Source organism: Phascolarctos cinereus, unplaced genomic scaffold (assembly GCF_003287225.1).
Source record: "Phascolarctos cinereus isolate Bilbo 61053 unplaced genomic scaffold, phaCin_HiC Scaffold_9;HRSCAF=440, whole genome shotgun sequence".
NCBI classification, from domain to species: Eukaryota; Metazoa; Chordata; class Mammalia; order Diprotodontia; family Phascolarctidae; genus Phascolarctos; species Phascolarctos cinereus.
The window spans coordinates 189,400,199-189,427,922 of NW_027556402.1; the positions used below are offsets into that span (position 1 = coordinate 189,400,199).

The 27,724-nt window shown below is 38.7% G+C and overlaps 1 protein-coding gene across 1 annotated transcript in view; it reads right to left on the minus strand.

Moving 5' to 3' along the window:
• Nucleotides 1-27,724, minus strand: part of EVC2 (EvC ciliary complex subunit 2) — a 194,199-nt gene that overhangs the window by 87,871 nt on the left and 78,604 nt on the right. Inside the window, 2 exon segments of the mRNA XM_020992259.2 lie at nt 3,791-4,030; nt 9,144-9,468. Of these exon segments, the coding sequence (XP_020847918.1) occupies nt 3,791-4,030; nt 9,144-9,468 (565 nt within the window).

Genomic DNA, 27,724 nt, shown 5'->3' on the forward strand with positions numbered 1-27,724 from the left:
CAAGAAAATGTATATTCTAATGGGGAAGACAACATGAATAAAGATAGGTATATACTAAGATACATAAAGAGCATGTGGAAGGTAGCCTTGGAGAAGAAGGCACTAGTAGCTCGGAGACTATGGAGGTCTCCCTGCAGGATGTAGCAATTGAGCTGAGTCTTGAGGAGAATCAGTGACCCTGAAACATACAGGAGAGGAGAGGGATTTCCGGATGTGGGGAATAGCCAGTATAAAACAGAGCGTCATGCACAAGGACCAGCAAGAAGGTCAGAATGGCTGTGCCATAGAGTGTGTGGAATCAGTCAGTCTAAAGGATTGTGACAAGAAGTGAGGATACAAAGAAAGGCACATTACTGTCTATGTGCTCAAGGAACTCACATTTTAATGAGGGAGTCAACTCGTAAATAACTAGATAGATAGAAGATCCTACAGAATACTTGGAAGACAATCTCAGAGGGAAGGTAATGAGGCAGAGTACAGACTTGGAAAGACTTCCTCCAAAAAATGGGATTTGAGCAAGCCAGTGAAGTCAGATAGTGAGGGCATTCAGGTATGGCGGACAGTCAGTAAAAAAGGTATAGAGTTAGATGGGACATGGAATTCTATGTGCAAGCAACAGTAAATGGCAGATCTAAAACTCCTGACTGCTGAGTTTTCGTCAATCATGCTTCAGTAAATTGACCATGTAAGAAAAGATGGGGAAAAAACCTGCATAGCTTATACATCTAAGCTATACAAAGAATGGGCCAAGAAACTGCAAAAACAACATAGAATGGAGGATCTCAATGTCAGAAGGTGGGTGAGGAGAATGTTTTGGTGACTTGTAAGGTGATAACTAGGAATTCTGGTACCTGTGGCAAATCCAGTTGTGTACACATTTGTATTTGGGTTGTGGTTCTATTGGCAGAACTAAGGAGACAACTCAAGGCCCTATCTAGAAGGGGTTAAGAGACCTCAGGAGGTTTCTTGTTATCAGAGACCCCAGAAGATCACAGCTGGAGAGGCTACTAGGGGAAAGAGCAAGGCAAGGATGAACTGGGGAAAGTTCACCTACAGCGATGTAAAACCTTTAGATTATGTCGGTGGATGTTCACTGACCATATGATTAACACTGAGTGCAGCAATGGGGGAAGTGGGGCGATATGAGTGTTATGGCAATGGAACCCTGGGAGTGGTGGCTCAGGATAAGGTGGGGCAGAAGAGGCAATGATAGTTACATGACAAGGCACTGAGAGAAGTCCATGGGTCTGGGGCTGACTGTCCAGAGAACCACCCTGGGGAAGAAAGACACCTCATCCTCCAGATGTCAACACCTGAGATCAAAGCCACAGACTCTCACCCTGGTTTGGCTCTGCAGGTTTTGATATATTAGTGTTTCATCCAGAGCCATCACCACATGCATATAAAATACAAATTTGTTTTCCTACAAGAAAAGAGTAAAAAGGCTTTTTGTTCACTTGCTTTAAAAAAAAAAAGAAGAATAATGTATTATCTCATCACCAGACATCCTGGAAGTATTATTTCAGGAGGGTCACTGAGAAGAGAGCTCTGAGAAGGCAGAGAAGAATTTTAATCAGTACTGGCCCATTGGAGAGTGGGAAAAAGAGGGAAGGAAGAAAGGCTAATTTCTTCTTAAACTTTCAGATTATATAAAAGCTTGAGGATATTTTCATAGAAGTCAGAAGTGGATCCTCTGACACTTCTTATTTTCTGTTTTGGACATGTTGACATGTTTTAGAGGCCTATGGGATATGGAGAGGTCCAGCTAGCAGTTGGATGTGCAGCACTGGAAATCAGGAGAGAGATGAGGGTAAAATGAATTTAGGTGTTATTTTCATAGAGATGGAAGTTGAATACATGGAAGCTGACAAGGTTACCATAAGAGAAACTGTAAAGAGAGAAGAGAAGGATCAGGAGACAGTACTGGAGTAACCCATAGATAGCAAGATTTGGAAGGATCAGTAAGACAACTAGGAGGAAACAGAGAAGGTGGAGATCACATGGCAGATGATGTTAACTTAATTTTCTAGTTAAGATTATATCAAAACCATTATCAGATAAGCTAGATGAATCTGTAGGATTTGACTATCTTTATTGGATTGTAAAATATCTACCTCAAAAAATATTTTGGGGATTTTTTTTTTACTCCTCAAGGATCTGTAAGTCTGGTACTCTTTGAGGGGAAGACAAACTGATAAATACAATAACATTCTGAGAAAACTAAGAAAAAGAATTGTTCTTTAATTAATGATGGGATGGAATGCTGCAACATGATCTTTCACCATACCACATATCGTGAAAGGTTAAGAAGTTTATCTAGGAGATGGAGATAAACATACCATAATGACCTAGGAAACAATCTTATTTAAACACCATTGAAAATCTATGGATTTCAATCAAGGCTGGACTAGGAAAAATTAACTTTATGTCAAAGGTATAATTAATATTCAGCATGAGAAGAATATAGTTTCATGATGAAAAATTAAAGAAAATGGGTCAAATACTTGTGAACTCAATGCCAAATAATGTAAAACAAATGAAAGCAGAAAAAGAGGATATGGTTTATGTTAAAAGTATTTAAAAGATATAATAAATTGTATGGTTTATTAGATGTTAGTAAATATAATTATTTTGCTTTGCTCCTAAGAATTCAAACACCATAGTACTTGTAGAGGTGTTATGGAGGGAATTACCATTCAGTTATTGATCAAATTAGAAGACCACTGAGGTGCTTTCCTCTTCTGAAATTCATGAGTCTATAATACAGAAAAAGAGGAAAAGAGAAGGTAAAGGGAAAACTTGTGGGGAGGAGAAGGAAAGGAAGATCAATGAAGAACAAAGGGAAATCCAGATAGGGTGGTACAAGCCTGTAATCCCTGCTTTGGGGGAAGTTGAAGCTATTGGATTGCTTGAGCTTGAGCATTCAAAACTGCATTGGGCCAAGTTCACAGTGTGTCCATGTTAAATCCAGCATATAAAATGGTGAGCCTTTCGAAAATGGGGGCACCAAGCTGTCTAAGGAAGGGTGAACCAACCCAGTTATAAATGGAGGTTAAAGCTTCTGTGTTGATCAGTAGAGAAAGAAAGAAAGAAAGAAAGAAAGAAAGAAAGAAAGAAAGAAAGAAAGAAAGAAAGAAAGAAAGAAGGAAAGAAAGAAGGAAAGAAAGAAGGAAAGAAAGAAGGAAAGAAAGAAAGAAAGAAAGAAAGAAAGAAAGAAAGAAGGAAAGAAAGAAGGAAAGAAAGAAGGAAAGAAAGAAAGAAAGAAAGAAAGAAAGAAAGAAAGAAAGAAAGAAAGAAAGAAAGAAAGAAAGGAGGGAGAAGGAAGGAAGCAAGGAAGGAAGGAGGGAGGGAGGAAAGGAAGGAAGAAGGAAGGAAGGAAGGAAGGAAGGAAGGAAGGAAAGGAAGGAAGGAAGGAAGGAAGAAGGAAGGAAGGAAGGAAGAAGGAAGGAAGGAAGGAAGAAGGAAGGAAGACAAAGACAGAAAGAAAGAAAGGAGGGAGAGGGGAAGAGAGAGGGAGGGAGAGAGGGAGAGAGAGAGAGAGAGAGAGAGAGAGAGAGAGAGAGAGAGAGAGCAAAAGGTGGAAAATAGGGTAGGGGAAGGAGGGAGAAAAGGGGAACCCTAAAAGGTTAGGGACAAGGATAAGGGACAGTTTCACAGCAACCAATAACAATAGCAACAACAACAACAAAAGTGGTAAGTATTAAAAAGGTATCCCTGAACAGTGACATTTAAAGAAACATTTTTGAAAATTGTTCTGCCATAAGGATGATGTAACCTTTTATGACATCACCTGGATTTTAGAATAATCTTGAAGGAGTATTTTAGCAGCCTCCAACTTCAGGTCTCCCTTCAGAACGGCACTTTTTATCTGTGTAAAAAAGATGTTGTGTAGTTCATTTCTTTGGAAAATTGCCAGTTCCCTGTATGCTTTTGCAAAATCTTCCTCCCGTTTGAGCAAGAGAGACTTCCTCAAATGGTCCTGCTCCCGTCGGTGTAGATTGTGCAGCAAATTTCTATACTCTGAAGCAGACTGTTGAAAGAAGAAAAGAAATGTCTACTTCATGTCTGACATATTTAAGATACATTTTTTCACCAATGGACAATGAGAAAACTGCTAATTACTGGGAAATATTGTCAAAACATGTCCTCCTTTGGAATACCTGTGTTTTAACCTTAAGAGGCTTATCCCTATACTTTTGAAAAATATAAGTAGTGTGATATAGTGGCAAGTGTCCTAAATATATTGTCTCAAGGAGAGGTATGATTATGTGTTTTTATGCCTACTATGAACAAATCACCTTATATCCTTGGGTATCTGTAAAATAACAGGGTTGGACTAGGTCAATGGCAACATCTCTTTAAACTCTAAACCCTGAAGTCTCTCACAATCCCTTTTTCTCTTCTAAATCATTCAGAACATCCTGTTGTGGTTCTGTTTTCTTAGGAATCTACAAGGACCTTTGATTCCTCAGATGCTAATTAATTTTTCTTTGCTTTACACTATTTATTCATAGATGACTTGCTTAGTTCATCCAGAGGCCATATTCCCTTCTGTTGTTGATATCTTCCTTGTTGGCTTATGTGCTTATGTTCAAAGACTTTAACAGAGTTTTCTTCCTCCTGAGACCTTTGCCAATTTTAATCTTTTTCCCCTCCTATATTCCTTTTATATTGCTCATTTTTTGACTCCCTCCCCTTTAGTAGCTGTTTCTCTAGGGGGTAAACCTCAAAATAGCTCCTTCCGTGCTTTGTACTTAGCATATCACTGGCCTCAGTCTCTCTGCCTCAAGTGACTTCTAGGGGGTACGGAACTGGCCCCAACTGGCTGCACAGCTCCTTCCCTCAGGCTTAGTGTAGTGACATACAAACACATGCTAACATTTTGTCGTAGTTCCCTCTTTTCCTCAGTTCTCTGCCTGAGCTCATTTACTCCCTGCTAGTGTTTCTACCAAAGCTAGCTTACCCCTTTTGGTTTTCTGCCACTGGGAGGGGGTAGTGTTGCTAGTAGCACACAGAATTGAATTCTTTTTTCAAGTTTGTGGGTTGACTTTGTGTAACCCTGTCAGGTCATGGATGCTGGTGGAGGAGGAGCTACTGAGTGAGTGCACTGGGGACTGGGGATTAGACTTCTCTGCTCTTAGATCATAAGATTTTTAACTCATTAGTGTTCTTGGGGTCCTAAAGGATGGAGATGGCTAAAACTGATTTATCTCTTATGCATAATTCTTATTTTGGAAAGGTTTGAATCGTTGCGAGGATTAGATAAAATGTTTAATCCTACATCTTTTTTTAACATGTCACACTCACACTATACACACACATATATAATATGTATATATTTGATATATATATAATACACACACATATATGTATGTATAATATATAATATATATTACACACATATATATTCATAGTGGAGATTTGCAGTTTCATATATAATCCTTTTGGTCTTCTTTTCTTATTCTTCTTCAGATGGTGGGGGAAGTGTTTACATTTGTTGACTATTGTCAAATTCAGTAATATTATATATATATATATATATATACAGAGAGAGAGAGAGAGAGAGAGAGAGAGAGAGAGAGAGAGAGAGATTTTTAAAAAGATGCCTGGAAGCCTCAGAGAGAACCATTGAGAAGAGTGGTGTTTTTGGAAGTCATGTTGCAAAGAGGTCAAAGGTAGTAAAGATGTGGGAGCTGTGAATAAAGAAGACTCTAGGAGTTTAACAGTCAAACAAGAAGAAAACTATGTGGGGATAACATTACGAGCTGGTAGGGTCAAGGGAAGGTTGTTTTTTGTTGTTGTTTTCTTTGGTTCTAAGGACACAGCAGAGCTGAGCATTTTTGTATGCAGTTAAGGCACAGACCTTGTCTTTGTGGGAATTAAGAGTTCACTGTCTAACAGAAGAGTTAGGAGATACTCACAAACCATTATGCTATAAGGCAAAATGTGAAAATGCAGTAGAAATTCAAAGATCATTGCTGGAAAAGGGATGTGGGAAAGCTTAAAAAAAAAAGAGAGATGACATTTGAGCTGTATCTTGAATGCTGCGTAAGAATTCACCAAGCACCTGGCAGGGTCAACATGTCAATTTGGATGCAGTTTACAGGAGTGCAAGGAGTCCCATTTGGCCTGAGTTTTAAAGCATGAAGGGGAATGGTGGGAGACAGTTAGAAAATGGATTTGGGGTCAAATTGTTGAATGACGAAATATGCACTTTGCTAAATTCCGTTTCATAACACACAGTCTCTATCATTCCTGGCTTCTTTTCATTCTACACAAAACAGGTATGCAGCATCAATATGCTGAACATGTGTGCAGCAGACAGACCACCTACGAGCAACGAGAAAGCAACTAAGGATTCAGTGATGACAGACACTAGTTATCCCATCAAAGTCATCTCAGTTGATGTGATCAAATTTGACAAGCATGAGCCATTCATTTTTAGGTTATTAGGGATGAAATGTGGGGGGAAACACACTATTAAGCTTCTCACCCATGAGGTGATATCACAAGTTTAATTGATTCCAAAATAACCTTTCATATGCTTCTGTAGAACAATATTTATGCCAGAGACCAAGTAATCAAACAGTGCCTAACCAGCGGTGGGGAACCCGTGGCCTCAAGGCCACATGTGGCCCTCTAGGGCCTCAAGTGCATCCCTTTGACTAAATCCAAACTTCACAGAACAAATCCCCTTAATAGGGGCGGCTAGGAGGCGCAGTGGATAGAGCACTGCCCTGGATTCAGGAGGACCTGAGTTCAAATCCAGCCTCAGACATATAACACTTATTAGCTGTGTGACCCTGGGCAAATCACTTAGGCCTGTTGCCTAGCCCAAAATAAATAAATAAATAAATAAAACAAACAAACAAATAAATAAATGAGCAAACAAATGAATGAATGAATAAAATGAAATAAAATAAAAATAAATCCCCTTAATACAAGGATTTGTTCTGTAAAACTTGGACTCAAGTCAAAAGGCCACACCCAAGGACCTAGGAGGCCTCGAGGCCACAAGTTCCCTTTCCCTGGCTAAGCTTTACCACTTACTAACTGTGATTTTGGGCAAGCCCCTTACCCACCCTCAGTCTCTGCATCTGTAAAATGGGAATGATACTTGCATCATCTAACTCACAAAACTGTGACGAGGAAAACACATTGCAAATTAAAGCACTATAGAAATATAAGCCATTAATTTTATGTTAGCTATGATTATCATTATCCTTACTGCATTTACACATTAGCAAGGCATTCTGTAGTATAATGAAAAAAGCCCTGGATCTGGAGTCAAAATGCCTCTGCTTTTTGCTATTCTCATCTTCTGTAAAATGACGGGGTGGAACTAGCTGAGGTCCCTTCTTTCTTTAAATCCTAGAATCCTATCGTCTTCCCCCACATCCTCCCCAAAGCTCTGTTATCGTGGCTGTTCAGTCATTTCAGTCATATCTGACCCTTTGTGACCCCATTTGGGCTTTTCCTGGCAAAGATACTGGAGTGGTTTGACATTTCCTTCTCTAGCTCGTTTTACAGATGAGGAATTGAGGCAAACAGGGTTAAGTGACTTGCCCAGGATCACACAGCTAGTAAATATTGGAGGCCAGATTTGAATTCAGAAAGGTGAGTTTCCCTGACTCCAGGCCAGGCACTCTATGCACTATGGCGCCACCTAGCTACCCTGGATCTGCCTTAGATAATTACTCACTGTGTGACTCTGAGCAGGGCCACTTAACCTCTTTCATCCTCAGTTGCCTCATCTGTAAAATGAGGATTAAAAAAAAAAAGGTCCCTTTTAGCTCTAAATTTGTGATCTTATGTCCTATTCTTTCCATTTTGATTTAAAGCCATACCTCCTCCACGGAACTTTTGTTCGACTATTCTCATCTGACTGACTGCTATACTTCCGTTCTTTTCTTCAGGCTCTTACTACACTTGGAACATGAAATCTTTTAGTATGCATCATTTAACTGAACTCTTCTGCGTCAATATTTTTTTCTTCAGCTAGATGGTAAGCTCCTTGAGGGAAGCAACCCTACCTAACACTTCTTTTGTATCTCTCCACAGCATCTGTGCCATGTCTGGGCACAAAATAAGTATTCAACAAAGGCTTGGCAAATTAAGCAATTTCTGGGAATACTGCAGTATGGTAATGGCTGCTCTCATGTCTATGGTGCATTAAAGTTTCTAAAGTGCCTTCCTTGCTATGACTTTATGAAGTCTAGATGAAGATATTATTAATCTCCTTTGTACAGAGGAGGAAACTGAGGCTCAGAGAGGTAAAGCAATTTGCCCATAATTATACAACAAGTAAATGGTAAAGGGATGATTTGATTCTAGATCTCCAGACCACAAGCTCAGTGTTCTTTCGTGCCCTATTCTCTGGCCCTCTTTTAGTTAACCACCATGCTGGAAAAACTTTCTCCCAGGAGCCAACCTCCTGACAAGTGACTACCTTTTCTGAAACACTATCCCAGGGCTTTACTCCCCGCTATCTGGACATTTTTTTTTTGCCATCTTCTTTGTCATTTCCTCCTCACAACCTCCAATTCTGGAACTATGAACCAGGATTAAAGGAGTTCTTCCACTTTCCCAGGATGCGGCATGTCAAGCTATTCCCTTATGGTTCCACTCACCAACTGTATGTTTTTGGACCAAAATATTTCTCCTTGATCACCACTCCCCTTTGGGACTGGTCTCCTACATCAGAATCTAAGGGACAGAACGGCAAAGGCTATTTGTGCTTTTCTTTTTGCATTCTCAGTGCCTAATAAGTTATTTTTTCTATTCATTCATCCATTCTATCATAAGAGGCCACATAACTGTTATAGTCAGGATATTAAAGTCTACAACAAAAATCACAGTTCAGCTCAGGCAATCATAGATCAGTAAAGGTGAAGAATAAAAAAAAATACCTTTTATTTTCTTGAAAGATTTTCAGGCATAGGTGGAAACATCTATATAGCAAGAATATGATATTCCCTGAAAAAATTTGAGCCAAAAAACCACATTTCTTTGTATAGTCAGAGAGAGAAAAAGAAAGAGAGACAGAGAGACAGAGATACAGAGACAGAGAGACAGAGACAGAGGGAGACAGGGAAGGAGAGGGAGAATTTCCCGTGAAGCCTCCACTTTCAAGGTTGACTTACCCTCTCACTGACACGCTTCAGCAGCTCTTCGGCTTCCTCCATGGCTACCATCTCCCTCTGACACTGAGCCTCTGTCTTCTTCCTCATCTCCAGGTTGCACTCTGCAGTCAGAGCAACCATCTTTCGATCATACTCTTCTTGTACTTCAGTCTCCATCATGAGAAATTGTTTTTTGAAAACTGAACTCATCCTTTTCTCCATGTGGGGTGAGAGGTTGCCGCTGAGAATCAAGTTTTTCAATAACACACCGATTATGTCTTTGCTAATCTGCATACGACAGGCCTGCAAGTCCGCATCTGCTCGGGTGAGGGTAGCTATCTCCATGCTGAGGAATAGGAAGAAAAGGGTTTAGCTCCTGGGATTACAATGTGATTTCCATTAGAGGTGGAAAATAGCTTTAAGCGTTACTAGACAGCAAGGCCTGGCTTAAAACCCAACCTTAGATCCATTTATTGAGTCCTTACAAGGTGCAAGGAACTTGGCTGGGTACATGGGGAAATATAAGGAAATGTAAGATATGATCTCTGACCATAAGATGCTTCCTATGCATCCAGAAGGACAAAATATACTTTCAAATGTACAACAATACAAAATTTAAATCACAGTTCAAGAGGACCCTTGAAGAGATGTGGTATGATAGTTATAATAACAACTAGAATTTATATAGTACTTCAAAGTTTGTGAAGATATATATCTATATACACACATATACTATATATATATATATATATATGCATATATACACGTATATATCACATATATACATCTCCTCATTTGATCTTCACCCTATCTTGTAAGACAGACGCTATTTTTATCCACATTTCACAGATGAAGAAAGATCATTGGTTCTGGAGTCAGAGAACACAGGCTCAAATCCCACCTTACTTACTATCTGCATGATATTGGTCAAATCAATTCCTGGATCCTCAGTTTGTTTATCTTTAAATTTAAGGCATTAGGTGAAATTATCTCTGAGGTCCCTTCCAGAATAAGAGCTATGATTATGTAATTCTAGGAGAGGGGATGGCAATTCAGCTCATTTCAGTTCCTGATAAATGAGAAGTATAACCAGTAATCACAGGATATTAGAGCTGGAAGAAACCTTCAAGATCACTTGCTCCAATCCTTTCATTTGTTATATAAAGAAACTGAGGCCCAGAGAAGAGAAGGGCTTTGCCTAAAATCATGCAATGAGTTAGCAGCCTATCATCTTGGTTAGCAGCCTATCATATTGGTAGTCAGATCTATCGGTTTCATGGGTCTTATACTTTCAAGACTCAAATATTAAATCTGGCCAAAGGCGGAGTCCCTCCCTGGCACTCTCCCTTAGACTCACAGGATTAGATAGGAGTTCACTCAGCTGACTGACTTTGCCTTGACCTAACAGGAATATTCCCCTAGAACGTCATCAATTCTGTTAACATATTGGCAAGCTAGAATTTTCAAAAGGCTCCCCTGGATGCCAATTACTAGAGCCTTTGTGAAAGCTATTGCAACTTTACTGTGGATGGTCTGGGAAAACCAGCAATTACTGGTATGTTGAGCACCCGCCTTGCAACCAATCAATCCAAAGAGTAATGTGTCTCCAGAGACAAATGAACTTGAGATTAGGACAGGAACCACTATTGAAGAGCTTCTGAAAAAAATCACTGGCCTGAATGTAAATACACTCAGTCTTAGACCACAGCACGAGCAGTTTCCTTATACTGATCGCTTTTCTTCAACATATGATTGACACTATATATAAATTTTATACACACAATATCACTCATGATATAAACTTCTAGTACTATATATATTACATGCTTTGGGGCATCTAGGTGGTACAACAGATAGAGTACCAGCCCTGGAGTCTGGAAGACTTGAGTTCAAATCTGGCCTCCAACACTTATTAGCTATGTGACCCTGGGCAAGTCACTTAACCCTGTTTGCCTCAATTTCCTCATCTGTAAAATGAGCTAGAGAAGGAAATGGCAAAGCACTGTAGGATCTCTGTCAAGAAGAGCCCAAACGGGGTCTCAAAGAATCATATACAACTGAAATGACTGAACAACAACAACGTTATGTGCATTACATACACTAGTCTCTAAGATTGTTGGTTATGGACAAGCAGCTGAACCGCATGATAGAGGGAGTTTTCCATATTGATGAAATCACAGATCTGAGCCAAACAAACATGCACAAATATGTATACAGGTATGTGCGTACATATGTACCTGCATTTATACATATGTGTGCCCCACTACCAATGTAGGTTAGCAATGCAGTGCACATAATACACTACATATGCATGCAAATGCCTATAAATTTATATGTGGTATGCATATGCCTATATGTTTATATTTGTGTGTGTGTATGTGTGTGTGTGTGTATATATGTATATACACACACACACATAAAATTCTATATATCGTATGTACAAAAGTGCTTTGTAAACCTTAACACACCATAGAATTTAGAACTTCTGTTATTGATATTTCAATTTTTCACTAACTGCTTTATTAGTCAAGTATTTATTGAGTAGATATTTATCTGTATCTACATATAATAGTCAGGAGAGGCATCAATTTTTCCAAGAAAGTACTCATGGAATCTCATCCTGCACAGAAATTGCCCCAAGCACACTTGCAACTCAATGAGGTTCAGACCATGGAACTTTAATCAGTACCACCTAGAGGTGTTGTTATTTGAGCAGGCTGGCTGCTATGCTCTCATAGACAAGGATGCCCTTACTGCTGTGTTATAGTACTGCGCACCACTCTGCTGTGAAGGAAGTGGCTTGAGTTAACTCCCTGAACATCAGTTGACCTGAAACTCAGGTATGGACCCTTAGGGCTCTATAAGGGCCGCCTCATGAATTAGGTTCATGGCCTCCTTACACTAAAATTTGGTTACTCTATGGATCTCGCTAGCAGGCTGCATTTACCTGAGGGAGGAGTGTATTAATGAGCAGATCTTGATAGAAGGAGAAGGGATGTAGAGTCCCTTGTATCTCTGCCTGGTAAAATGATTGTTTCCCTGAGCCCTCAAGTGCCCAACTGCCTAGTCATCACTTTACCAGAAAAAGGAATCTTTCTTCCCAGGACATTTGGTATGTACAGTTTCTTTTTTTAGTTCTGATATGGATAACCCTACTACCATAGATCTTACTCTTTAACTATATAATTTTTGTATTGTTCACTGCAATTTTCTCCAAGTCTGTTTCCTCCTCCCAATTACATTTTTAGCCCCTCAAGGATAGAGATTGCATTTTAGGTTATTTTTATTTTTCCCAAATTGTGGATTAAGCACTAAGTATTTATTTAAGTAGAGATAAAATTTACTTTCAGAAAGGAACAGCTATTAGCTCTAAACCCTTCAAAAGAAACAAAGGAGTTCTAAGAAGCCAACATTAACGTCAGACTGAATGCTAATGCTTCCAGGTGCCATTTGTTAATCTGCCTGATTAAACAATAAAGAGGAGAGGAGTATAGATGAATCAGTACATGCGTGTGTGTGTGTGTGTGTGTGTGGTGTGTGTGTGTGTGTGTGTGTGTGTTACTGCTACAAAGGACCATAGGGGTAATCTACTCTGATTCCTTCCTCCTAGAGATGAGAAAGTGAGGGCAAAGAAATGTGAAATTCCTTGCTCAGTCACATAGACAGTATGTAAGAAAGCCAGACCCTGATACCTGGGAATGCAGCACACTTAGTGAAACACAGAAGATCTGCATCAATATATAATGCAAAAGAATTTTTTTCATAAAAAAGATCTGTAATGACTGTAAGTAGACTACTTCAGATTTTTACAGCATAAACCTGCTTTGAAAAAGTTCTCCATTTCAGTTCAACTGCCCTTTGTACTCTACCTTGTACCACAGTCATCTGGCAGCATATTTTGGACAACTACAAGTTTACTAGGAGTCAACAGTATGACCCAGTCTACAAAAAAGCTGATAGGATCCTAGGGATAGGAGATAGAATTTACAATTAATATGAGCATATCGTCTACAGCAAATTAGAAACTTGGAAAGGCAGCATGGTATAGTGGTTGGATTTCCCTAAGCTTGGAATCAGAAGGACCTTAAGTCAAATCTTTCCTCAGATACTTGCCAGTATGACTCTGGGCAAGCCTCGAAACAGCTCTGTGCCTCAGTTTCCTCATCTGCGAAGTGGGGGGATTGAGACCAATCAATGGTCTCCAAGGTCCCTCCCAGCTCCAACACCAAGAAAATATGATTCTGTGACTAGTCTCACTATATTCTATCTGCATCAAAGAACATATGAAGAGGAATACGTAGTTCTGTACAACACATGTGAGGAAGGATATTAACATCATAAGGCATGTTCAGAGAAGGAAAATCGTGATAACAAGAGGCTTTGACGCCAGGCCCTAATACAGTTGACTGAGGGCATAGGATGAGGAAGAGAACGTGGCAGCTGTATTCCAGGGGAGGCAATGTTGTGTAAGGGGTACAGCGATGAACCTGGAGTAAGGAAGACCTTTGTTAAAATCCCACAGCATTAATTATGTGACCCTGGGCACCTCTCTATGCCTTTTCTTCATCAGTAAAAGGAGGAAGTTGGAGTTGAAGGTTTCTAAGATACCATCCAGCTCTCCATCTCTGCTCTTATGACCCTCTAAGTATTTACTGAGCTATGATGTGGAAAGGAAATTAAATAGAAGCAGTGGGTTAAAGTGAGAGGGAGGGAGGTTTCAGTTTGATGTAAGGAACAAAACAATAACAAAATTTCTCCTACAGTTAGGATTGTTCCAAAAGTGGAACAGGCTACCTCAAGAGGTATTGGGTTCTCCATCACTGTAGGTCTTCAAGCAAAATCTGGTTAATGACTTTAAAGGATGTAGAAGGGTGGTGGTGGGAGGGAACTCTTATTCAGTTATTGGTTGGACTAGAAGGGTGGTTGTTGTTACAATTTCAACTTCCAACATTCTATGATTTAAAAATATATTTTTTCAATTAAATTCACCAGCATTTATTAATGCTCTACTATGTGACCAGATATTGCAGCAGGTACTGTCATATGAAGACAAATATGAAACTGTTCCTGCTCTCAAGTAGCTTATCCTCTACTTACTTCCTAAATTGGATAAGAACCTTGAGGACAGAAACTGTCTTTTCTTCTTTATAACTTCTATAGCGCCTAGCACTGAGACTTGTGAATGGCTGAAATCCAACGTGGATTTGTTTTGTAGAACAGAATTTGCATGAGTTGAGGTATTCATAAGTACTTTGAAATAAATTATAAAGTATTACTAAATATGAATCATTACTATTTTTATTAAGGACAAAGGAATTCTAGGATTTTACTTGGATTCTATACAGTACAAAGAAGAAGGGAAGGGTCAGAAAAGGGAATAAGCCCTTATTAAATGCCTACCGTATGCCAGGCACTGTGCTTAAGTGCTTAACAAATATTATGTCATGTGGTCCACAACAACTCTGGGAGGTAGATGCTATTATGATCTCCATTTTGTAGTTGAGGAAACTGAGGCAGACAGAGGTTAAGTGATTTGCTCAGGGTCACATAGCTAATACATATCCAAGACCAGATGTGAACTCAGATCTTGTAGGCTCACTGGATAGAGTGAATAGAGCCCTGGGCTTGGAATTTGGAAGATCCATCTTTATGACTTCAAATCCAGACTCAGGCACTGACTAGCTGTATGACCCTGGGCACGTCACTTATCCCCATTTGCCTCAGTTTCCTCATCTGTAAAATGAGCTGCAGAAGGAAATGGCGAACCACTCCAGCATCCTTGCCAAGGAAACCCCAAATGGGGTCACGAAGAGTCACATATGAATGAAACAACCAAAAAACAACTTCTAGACTCCAGGTCCAGCACTCTACCCACTGTACCACCTAGTGCAAGGCAGCTGTTTGTGGTGGAAAGAACACTGGAAGTGGAAACAAAAGACCTAATTTCAAATCTTGGCTCTACCATGTACCAAGAACTTAGCAATTTAAATAACTTCTGTGAGCCCAGTTTCCTCACCTGTAAAATGGAGATACTATTCACATTAATTATCTTGCAGAGGTAGCGTTGGAAAGGTTTCTAGATAAACCCCAAAGCACCAATAAATCTACGCGTTTGAATTACTGTTATTACAACAGATTATTATATTTATATATGATGTGATGTATAATACATAACAATTATAACAATATAATAACCTATTTTATTTCTCACTGCTCTGCGTACAAGTAGCATCATGTCACTTCTCTCGAAAAACCTTCAATGACACTTCATTATTTACCAAATTAAAGCAAGCTACTTTAAGATCCTCTATAACTGGGACACACTTTAGCTCCCTTGTAATCCCTGACCTGGATAAACTGAGCTACTCACTATCAGCTGAACACTTTCCTGACACACATACCTGTTGTTTCTGCCCTTTTCTATCACTTAGAATTTCCTTCTCCCCAATTTCTGCCTATTGACAAACATAAAATTCTAGCAGAATCCTATTTTCTGGAAATGATTTCTCTTTCCTCTTACCTCATCACTTTTTGGACACCTGCATTTATCCCAGTATAAATTGTGTGTGTTTTTGGTTTTGTTCTGTCTTTTCCATTTTGTACTTCTTTTCTGCCCTTGTGTCATTGTAATTTTCACCAGGGTATTTGGCTCATAAACCCTATTAAATTATAATATCCTTGAGGACAGGAACCTTGTATTATCTTTCTCTCTGCCTCCCAACACCGTGCATTACCAACAGGTAGGCATAACCAGTGGAACCTTAATAAATATTTATTTACTAGATGAACACATACGTAGTCACTCCAGTTGAATTATCTCTTCTTCAATCAATGGATACCAACAATTTATGAAAGAACTGTGGAATATCCACATCTCTCTCTTTAAAAAAAAAAGTATGATGGCTTAAAACACCCTAAATATGATGAATATTTTGATTAGTTACGGACTATAAAAAGAGGAATTAATGTCTTCACCATCACCTCTGGCTACTGAAAACCCATCAAGTTTTCACATTGAAGTTCAGCAAGTGTCTGGAGGGAAAATAGGATAAGATTGTCTACAAAGTGCAATGAATGTTCTCTTGAATGGGGAAGAGCGCTGGTTTATCAATGAAGAAGATAATTAATTTCAAAGGAAAACTCAAATAGCTATTTTATTGTTACAATATAAACCTATCTGCTTCAAATTTGGCTGTTGTAAGAGTAACAGACCCATAAATATGAATTCAATATTAGTGAAATTGATTTTTCTGCTCCTTCCCCCAAACCAATTTACATGGAAAGATAATATGGTTAAGTCTCTACACATCCTATAAATCATTTCCACGAACTATGGATTTTAAAGGATTGGCAGCAAAGTCTTAGGGAAAATAATTCCCTCTTTTTTTTATCTCTAATGATGCAAATGAGAGAATTAAGTCAAAATGAAAAGCATCAATCCAAGTGGAAGAAATTTCATTGATGGCCAACTATAATGTTAAAAATAAAGTCACAAACCCAAATATTTTCAAGTAGTTTTTATACTTTTAAATACATTTTGGAATACTAAGACAAGGGAGATGTGATGAACTGAGGTAAATTTCCTTTTTTCATAGGCACTATTTACCTGATAGGTGGAGTAGATAGGATCTGGCTGGCCTTGGAATCAAAGGAGATATATTGAAGTCCTGCCTTTAATACTAGGACCATAAATTTAGAGCAGGGGCCATTAGGGCGCCATAGCACATGGACCTGGGTGTAGGCAAACTCATCAATATGGGTTCAAATCTGGCCTCAGACACTTATTAGCTGTGTGACACTGAGCGAGTCACTTAACCCTGTTTGCCTCAGTTCCCTTATCTGCATAATGAGCTGAAGAAGGAAATGGCAAACCACTCTACCATCTTTGCCAAGAAAACCCCAAATGGGTCACAAAGAGTAAGACATGACTGAAATGACTGAAAAACAAGAGGTTTTTCAGAGCTAGAAGGGGCCTTAAAAGTCAGAACTAACTCATTCATTTTCCAAATAAGGAAGCTAAGGCAAAGAGAGGTTAAGTGACTTTCCCAGGGTCACACAATATTTGAGATAAGATTTTAATTCAACTCTTCCCGATTCCAAATCAGTTTTCCATCCATTACACTACACAGTTGTGAAATAAAACTCATAACATAAACATAAATAATAAACATCATGAAACTACAGCTCCTTTGCAAAAACAAAAACAAAAAAAAATTTACTTGTGAGATAAACATTTATAGGGTTTTCTTAGTCGCTCTCTCTTTGGAATATTCAAATATTTAAAAGGGAAAGAGTATCTCTAATCCATGAGCTATACTTGTGTCTGGAGTTGCTGCCCAATTCAAAGAAACCCATTTTCTAAAGGGAGGGGAATTAATAAGACAATCAGTGACTAAAGTAATCCATTAAGTATCCATTACAATAGATGCTCATTTCTGTTTCTAAATATTTGGGGAGGTAGGAAAGGAAAGGGAAAAGGAACTTATTAACTGTCTATTACATGCCAAGCATTTTGCAAATATCTCATTTGATCCTCATAGTAGCTAGTATTAGCCTCATATTACAGTTGAGGAAACCAAGGTAGACAGATATTAAGTGACTTGTCTGGAGCAACACAACTAGTAAGTGAGACCAGGTTGTCCCGAACCCAGGCATGGTGCTCTATCCATTGTGACACCTGGCTGCCTCATGGTATGGCTATAGTATTTGCATTACAAAGTTAGCTACATTAAAAAAATTATGTTTCTTAAGTAAAACAGTTTAAACATAGATCAAATCTACCTCAGTTACACATTTTCCATCATTGATTTATTTTTCCCTTAGAATGCTTCATTTTCCAAAGTTCAAATTGACCAGTAGTCTTCATAAGTGTGCAAAATATACTTACGAGGAATGGTGTGGTATGTCAAAAGAGTTCTGCCTTTGCATTTGGTGATTACTGTTTCAGCTCTGACTTGGTTGCTTAAACTAATTTGGTTTCCTCGCTTTTAAAAACTAAAAGATATATAAGGTCCTTTCCTTTTTTTTTTTTGGTGTGGCAATTGGAGTTAAATGACTTGCCCAGGGTCACACAGCTAGTAAGTGTTAAGTTTCTGATACCCTTCTATTTCTTCATCCCTTTATTCACTCTCTAGTATGAACATCTAATCAATACTTTCTATGCCTAGTTTTCATATCTCATAATTAAAAACCGTGAGAATTAAATTCATATCGGTGTGAGGAACCTCAAAGACCAGTTAATCTAACCCATACAAGAGTAGCAATGCCCTTTGCAATGTCCTAACAAGAATCATGGTGGCTTTATGAAGTACTCCACTAAAGGGAACTCACTGTCTCCAGAGACAACCCGTCCTACTTTTGGATAAATCTAATTGTTAAGAAATTTTTCCTGCATTAATCCAAACTTATTATTGTTCAGTCATTTCAGTCATGTCTGATTCTTCATGACCCTGTTTTGGGTTTTCCTGGCAGAGATACTAGAGGGGTTCATTATTTCCCTTTCTCCATCTCATTTTACAGATGAGGAAACTGAGGCAAATACAGGTTAAATGACTTGCCCAGGGTCACACATTTAGTAAGTGTTTGAGGTTACATTCGAACTCGGGTCTTCTTGACCCCATGCTCAGCGCTCTATCTACTGCACCACCTTGCTGCCCCACTCCAAATTTGCCTCTATATAACTTCCAAACATTATTCCTAGGTATGGTCTCTGTGACCAAGCAAGCCAAGACTAGATCTTCTCCCATATGATAGCCCTTCAAATACTGAAGACAGTTATGTCATTACTCCTATGCTCCTGATTGGTGATTACTGTTCCAACTCTGCCTTGGTTACTTAAACTAGCTCAGTTTCCTCACTTGTGAAAGGTCCCTTCCCCAGGTTAGACTTCCCCAGGTCTATCTGTCACCCTGGCTGACCTCCTATGGATCCTTTCCAGTTTATCATTGCCCTTCCTAAAACGTGGAGCCCCAAACTAAACACTTCAGTTTTGATCTGATCAAGTCAGAAGTCAGCGGACCTTTCACCCCCCCAGTTGGAGATGCTCTCTTAATGTAGACAACAACCAAAACAATTTTTTGGTCCATCATACGACACTGTTTATTCATTGAGAAAAACCCCATAGATCTTTGTTTTTCTCTTCAGATGAACTGCTATTTAGCCATGCCTCTCCTATCCTATATTTGTGCTCTTTATTTTTTGTTACCCAAGGGTAAGATTTTACATTTATCCCTATCAAGTTTTAATTAATTAGATTCAGCACAACCTTGCTGAGATCTTTTTGGAGGGCTCTGGCTCTGTCATTCATTGTGTTAGTTACGCCTCCAAGTGTTATGCCATCTGCAAATCTGATAAGCCTTTACCCAAACCACTGACATACAATATTTGAGGGATCTGTGATTTTATCAGCATGGATAACTCCCAGTATGGGAACTCAGCTCTTCAACACAAATTTTAACCTATGAATGACTTAGTAGGTAAATCTTAGGGAACATTTTGAGGCTCTGAGACTTGCTTATAGTCACAAATCTAGAGTCAGAGGTAACCCAGGCCTTATGGACAGCAAGTCTAGTATCTTATCTACTATACCCCACTGCCTTCCAAATAATTGATTAAAATATTAAAAGATACAGAATCAAGTACAATTCCCTTGGACCTGCTTCTAAGTTTACATTAACCATGAATTGCTACTCTTTGGAATTGGACTTTCAAGCACTTCCACACACATGTAGCCCTTGTAGCCCTTATCTCTCCATTTTTCCTTTTTTAAAATATTTTATTTTTCCCCCAACTACACATAAAAACAATTTTTAACATTCATTTTTTGAAAATTTTGAGTTCCAAATTCTCTCCCTTCTTTCCTCCTGTAACTGCTTGTTGAGAAGTCAAGCAATTACATGGGTTATACATGTGCAGTTATACAAAATGTATTTCATCTCTCCATTTTTTCTAAAATGTAAGCTGTGAGAATCTTTGATAAGTGCTTTCCTAACATCTGGTCAAATTATATACATGTGTGTGTGTGTGTGTGTGTGTGTGTGTGTGTAGAGGGAGATATCTATAGATACACACAAATGTATATGTGTGTATATATGTATGTGTGTACATGTGTGTGCATGTATGTGTGTATTTATGTGTCTATATACATATGCATACATATATATGTACGTGTGTGTATGTGTGTATATATATGATATTGCTTTACCAGCAAAATAATACTGTCCAAAAGAAAAAAAAAAGAATGATCTATCCTAGATGTGATCACAGATTCTTCTTCCAGATGTTTGCTAAACAGTCCCTTTAAAACATAGTACAGACTTTTGCCAGGAATCAAGATCATATTCTCTGTCCTAAAGATTACAGAACCATTATCTTCCCTTTTTTTTAAAAAAAAAAAGGGCAACATTTCCATTTCCAGACTTCTGTAGCTCTCTTGTTCTCCTCAAGCTTTCCAAAATCTTAGACAGAGACTCGGCAACCATATAGGGCAGCTTAATGTCAATTTTATAGCATATAGTTCCTCTTGATCTGGAGACTTGGCTTTTTCAGAAGCAGCTGATGCTCTCCTACTACCTCCCTTAATTTAATAAACTCAATTTTAAAAATGTTTTTAACATTTAAATTTTAATTTTTTTTAATGTTTTTAGTGTTTAATAAATGTTTGCTTGCTTCCTTCCCTCCCTACTTCATTGTTTTCAGAATCTGTTTCCGAGAGAGCTTCCCATCCTTGCTGGGTTGACTTCCCTTGTAGAACTTTAGGCCATGAAGTCCTGCCTCTGTTTTCTTCTGAACCTTTCGGAATTTTGTTTTCCAAAATCTAGGATGCATATTGGAGTCTCCTTGGTTCTCCTATCTTTCTCTATCACATGTCAACTCTAGTATTATCTTGTTGGTTAGGATTAGAACCTGAAGAGGAATTGCCTTCATTGGTTCCCCACTTTTTGAAGAGCAGATTTTCACTAAAGCAAGTTAAGAAATTATTAGTTCTACTGCTTTGGGAAGAGAAAGCACCCAACTGGAGGCCAATAACCAAACACCCTTATTGCTACTCTCTTTCCCACACTCCTTATCTATTTTCTCTTGTGTCCAGGCATTCTGTACTATGTCCAAATGGAAAACTGTCCATGTCATCAATTTGGAAGTCCCCTCGAGTGATACAGAGCACAACCCATCCATCCTGCCTTTCCTGTGTATCTCTTTGTTTTTTGTTTTTTAGGCAATTGGGGTTAAGTGACTTGCCCAGTGACTCACACAGCTAGTAAGTGTCAAGTATTTGGTCTGAGGCCGGGTTTGAACTCAGGTCCTCCTGACTTCAGGGCTGGTGCTCTATCCACTATGCCAAATGCCCTTCCTGTGTATCTCTTGTCATGTTCTCCCACTTGTTTGGCACAGTGTGGTTGACCCAATGTATTGGAGATCTACCTCACTTTCTCCCAGTCTACAATAAACTCCAACTAGAATATTACATCTTTTCTTGCTTCTGTGAATCTTCATCCAAATATTCTCTACCATGCTTACCCTTCTGGTTCCTGGATTTCCTAACATTCACATATCTTTTTATTATACAATGCTATTCCACCTCCCCTCCTAGTTTCCCAAAGCACATACACATGTCTTTAACTTGTTCCTTTCAAAGTTTACCACTCACGTTTCAGTGTAGCACTTCATGTTATCAAGTCTCAATGACACCTATGAGGTCAAATTTGTACTCTTGTGACTCACTTTGCTTGATCCTAACATCCTGAGTATTACTTTTGACCACTGTCTTGGATTTTATCTCCTATGAAATTCTGGTCATCTCTTGTGTTCCTACCTGAATTTTGATTCTTCATTATAATACTTAGCTTGACATCATAGACAGTTTTTTTCCTTCCTCATTCCCTTTATTAGTTTAAAGCATTTTTGGTTTGATTTTCAAGATTCCAGGCAAATTCATTTTTATTGGCCCTTGATAAAAACCCTCTGCCTCTGGCTGCAAGGGTGTCATTCCCTTGCCTTAATGCAAAATCCAGAAATTATTCTCAGATATACCCCCATCTGAGACCTACTGGAGGAGTCAGGAGAAAGTGTTGTTCCCTACCTATATCTAAAATTATTCAAAAATCTTCCTAGACCTCTTCAAAAGTGAGATTGAGATATGAGATCGAGAAAAATGCATCTGTTTCAGATTCTCCATTTTTTTTCATAATTTGTTTGAGGCTACTATTTTGCCAAAGAAAAAAGTAAAGTCAGGAAAGAAATCTTGTTTTGAAATATTGGAAGGTTTGTGACATATCTCAGAGAGACAAAGCTGTTGCTCTGGAAGGGATAACTAGGATCAGTGGAGAGAACTGTATATTTCATGGAATTAAAGTTGGAAAGAAAGTTAAAGTCACCTAGTCATGCCTCCTACCTTTCTAACCAGTGACAGAATCCATCCAACAACATACTTGACAAGATGGCCACCCAGTCTCTGAATCCCTTTAGTGACAGAGAACTCTACTTTCAGTCAGCTATTCCATTTTTGGACACTCTCACTTACTAAAAAAAGTATTTATCCCATTGTCCATTATCTTATCTTAAATTTTTTATTTTTTGGTTAGGCAATGGGGTTCAGTGACTTGCCCAGGGTCACACATCTAGTAGGTGTTATGTGTCTGAGGCTGGATCTGAACTCAGGTCCTCCTGAATCCAGGGCCGGTGCTCTACCCACTGTGTAACCTAGCTGCCCCCTTATCTTAAAATTTTAAAAGCTTGTAGACATAATCATAGAGCCACTTCTAGCAACCCTGAACAATTGTGAAGAATGGAAAAGATCATAAGGTATTAGAGATAGGTTAAATGTACCAATTTTCCAAAAAGATCTTTAAAAAGTTAGACTCTAGAAAGTATAGACTAGATTGATTCCCAGATCTGTATATTTCTAAGCTGCATAACCCTGAGTATGCCACATTACAACTTCTAACTTTAGTTTCTTCATCTCTGAAATGGGGATAAAAATACTCTCATTACCTACCTCACACTGTTGTTATGAAGAAAGGATTTTTATAAACTTTAAATCATTATAGAAACATGATCTATTATTAGTCTTATTTAGCAATACTGTCATTTCACTTGGTTGATCATTTATCTTTTGAAATTCACACAGAGGAAGAAGTAAAATGTTGCCTTCATCACATGTTTAACCTTCACCACACTCATGTATATTTAATGCCACCTGCCAGCAAAGATTCTGATTTCACGCTCCAGTCACTCTCCACTGAATCATCTTAACGGTGTCCCACCTGCATCTCTCACGTTCGGAGTTGATGATCAAAATTCCAATCAGTGAACACCAATCACCTCATCAGCAATTCCTTTGTTATTCCTATGCTGAGTTAGAAATTGCAAAACCTTAGTCCGTTTTATTCCTACCAACTTCAATTTATGCAAAGTTCCAAGTTTTCACCTTGAATTTTATATCCAGTATTAGTCACGACATTGAGTTCTGTCTCTGTCTGAAAGACCTAGGGACACCTTTCTCAGGGAACGGGGAAGAAAGATGTGTGGTCTATACTTAGGTCTTCTAAATTCATTAACTTGTGCAAATGAACAAATCTATTTCTTACCATCTTCAATAACTGGACTTAGAAAAAAAAAACTAAGCTCTTAGTACACACAAGGAAAAGACCAGCCATTCTCACATAATAGGCTCATCTCAGATGCTCCAAAATCGGCTCTTCATCTCAACTGTATTTAAAATTTGTGCCTTGAATAAAATAATAATCAGCAGAAACCTGTAAGGAATCACATCCATAAGGAACCATGTTCTCCACCTGTCTGAATGATGTTATGCATAGTAGGGATGCCTAGAGGGGAACACAGGTTGGGTGGAGTCGGATACTGAGATGAGCCTGGGTCCAGTGCTGAGGAAAGGAAGCAACGTGAAGAGCTAGGAGAAGAGCAAGTCATTGGATTTATAAATATAGTTTTATTGTCGATGGTACTGATGCAAAATTCCTATGCGACTGGACAAGTTAATCCCTCTCTCTACACCTTGACATCCCAGGTCTGGACAGCTGAAACAAAGGAAGAAAAAAAAAACTCCCTATATCCAGGCAGATCAGCATTTTTTTCCTGAAATATATAGCCTTAGAGAGTTGCCTGGCCATCCCACAGCCACACAGATAGTATGGGTAAGAGGAAGGATTTGAACCCAGATTGTCTTGACTCTGGAACCATGCTTTCAGTCTTCAGTTTATTCATCTGGAAAATGGGAAGTAGGATGCTAGAACCCCTAAGGTCACTTACAGCTCTAATATCCTATGTTCTATATCCTAAGGTTCTACCTAGTTCTAACACTGTGATTCTCAGCCATCCATTCTACTGCATTCAACAGCTCATACTGGAATTACACTAGAATGAGTATTTATAAAACAGATAAGAGATCTCTCTGACCAGTGCCTTGCACTTGGTAGGTGCCCAATTAACACCCACTGAAGAAATGAAGGAACAAGTCTTACATTTACGTACTTTAAGAACACATAGCTAAAAATTCCACAAAACCCACACAGAGACAAATCATCACCAACCTGAGTAAAATGCTAATAAATAAGATAGATTTCAAGGCTATTATTTGCCTTCAAATATGCTGTAAATCTGAAAATATTAAGGAATAAAGTCATAAAATAAATAAGCAGACCATACTTCAAAATGGAAATAGCTGCTTCTGAAAAGACATTTAACTCATAACTAGTGCCTATCCAGAGGAGGGCAAACAGGATAGTGAAGGGCCTTGAGTCCAAGAGTTCATGTCATGAAGAAGAGTTGAAAGGAAAGGGTATGGTTAGCCTGGAGAGGAGAAGATTGAGGGGACTGGAGGGTTAGTCAGAAGGTTGGACTCTAAGTATTTAAAAGGTTATTCAGTGCAAAAGGGATTAGACATGCTTTGTTTGCCCCAAAAGGGCAAATACATGGGAGTTTTTATTGTTCAGTTGTTTCAGTCGTATCTGACTCTTGTGACCCCATTTGGGGTTTTCTTGGCAGAGATATGGGAGTGTTTGCCATTTCCTTCTCCAGCTCATTTTACAGATGAGGAAACTGAGGTAAACAGGGTTCAGTGACTTGCTTGCTATCACACAGCTACTAAATGCCCGGCACTTTATCCACCATGCCACCTAGCCGCCCTAGATGGGAGTTACAAAGAGGCAAATTGAAGATTGAAGTAAAAATCTTCCTAGTAATTACAGCTGCCCCCCAAAATGGATTGAGCTGCATAGAGAGGAAGTGAGTTTCTCATCCCTGGAGGCATTCAAGTGAAGAGTGAAAAATCCACTTGTCAGATAAGTTACAGTGGAGATTCTCTTGGGGTATGAGTTGGACTAAACACACTGAATTACTTACCTACTCTAAAATTCTATGATTCTGCAGTAACTGCTAACCTTTTCATTGTGTTTCACACATACTAACAGCTGTTACAAAAATAAATTAAAAATGTCTAAGGGGAGCCAATCATTTAGAAATGGTTCTTTTTTTAAAAAGAACACAAGAAAAAAACATTCGATCAATTGGAATATCTTGAGAGAACAGATTTTATTCAGATGATATTCTATTAGGAGTTTTGAAGAAGCGGGAAATTGACATCAATGTTTGTGTTTGAGGAGGTTCTTCCCCCTGAGATTTTTTTTAGAAAGTCTATCTTTAATAAGGTTTGAATTAGTTACACAAAGTCCCACATTTCGACTAAACAAATCAACTGTGAAGGTCCAGAACAGAGGCAGTGTGACTGTTCACATGAAAAAGGACCTCGGAGGCTTAGTGATAGTAGGTTCAACATAACCCAATGGGATGTGGCCACTCAAAGCTCCACTGCCATCTTCATTTACATTAATAAAATAACCCACAGAATGAGGTTGGTGATGACCTCACTTGCTTATTCCATGATCAAATTCCAGACAAAATATTGTACTCAGTTCAGAGTGCCTCACTTTAAGATCACTGAGACACAGTATGGTACAGTGTAGGGATCACTAGACTTGGAGTCAGGAGAACCTGAGTTCAAATTCTGTCTCGGACACTTAACTAGTTGTTTAACCCAGGTCAAGTTACCTAATCCTCCCGTTCCTCAGTTTCCTCATCTACAAAATGGGGGAGGGGAATGGATTTGATCACCTCCAATACCCCTTCTAGACATAAAGCTGTGATACCCCGCAGTACTTCCAAAGGGCAGTGAAGAGATTGGGGAGAGTACTAGAGACCTGGCTACAAAAGGATCAGTTGAAGCAACTGGAAACATTAGCCTTATAAAGAGAATTCTTAAGGGGAACATGATCACTTTTTAAAAAGTATTTTATGAACTCCCGTGTGGGAAAGGGGTTAAACTTTTTTTTTTTAATTTTCACTTAGGCCTGAAGTAAAGAAATAATAGCCGTGGGCAGCACTTAGAGGCAGATATATTTAGACTTCAGAAAAGAGAACAAAAAAAACCAATCTTAATACTTTCTTTAGAAAAAAGAATGGTTTGCTTTAGCAGGCATTTGGTTCTTACTAGACAGCTTCAGAGTTTAAACCTTACTTAAATCGTAGCTCCCTTCTACATCAACGGAAAGCCTGCTGGATTCAGAGACTGGGTGGTGATTTACTGGGGATGCTGTAGGGGAGGATTCTTGGTCAAATAGAGACTGGACCAGATGACCTCTGAGGTCCTCCCAACTGAGATTCTGTGATTCATTAAGCAATGATTTTTGTCCAAAAGTGGAATGAGAGTCCTCTAGGAGGTAGTGAGTTTCCCTTCCAAGGAGTTCTTCAGGTGGAGGCCATATGATTAGTTGTCTTTCAGGTATAAGTAGAAAGGATTCCCATTTCAAGTAATGGTAGGACTAATGATATCAAAGATGCCTTCCAATTCGTAACATACGAATAAGGTTGTGTAGCTAGCAAAAGGCATCTAAGAAAGAGAAAGTAACTCTTGCTCAGTGCCTTAATAGAATTTGACCCCATCTAATTCCTTCTTCTCTTTCTGCTCCATCCCCCTCACATATTTAGGTCACAAACAGGTACTGTTTTAGAGAGTAGGTCATAAAAACATAAATCTAATTTAACTAATGCTAGAACATAAGAAGCTCAAGAAGGGAACTAACTGGGAAACAGCAAAGTATAAGAGAATATTTTGGACTTAGTTAAGAAGACTCAGGTTTCAATCTAGGCTCTGATACTACATCAAGCAAACTATTAAACCTCTCTGAGCCTCAGTCTCCTTCTATGTAAAATGGAAAGAATGCATTGCAAAGATCAAGTGAGATAAGGTATGCAAAGAATTTATTAAAGTTCAAAGTGCTATATGAATGATTTATAAAGTCATAAATTTTTAAGCTTCTAGACCTAACTTTGTCTCGCAGGCTTCTCAACCTTTGCAAGACTTTGTTGCCAAAGCAGGTATATGCAAAAACTCAAAGCTGTGTTTTGTTTTGTTTTTGGCAAAGATGGAAACTCCTTCCAGAAATGAAAATCGCAGCCTTGGTATGAACTTAGTGCATGAATCCTAGGGAATTGCCTGAAACATACAAGATGGAACATGGGACAGTGAGAAGAACTCACCTGTGAGTCACTGACTTAAGTATTAGTTCCAACCATTGCTCTTAGCTAGC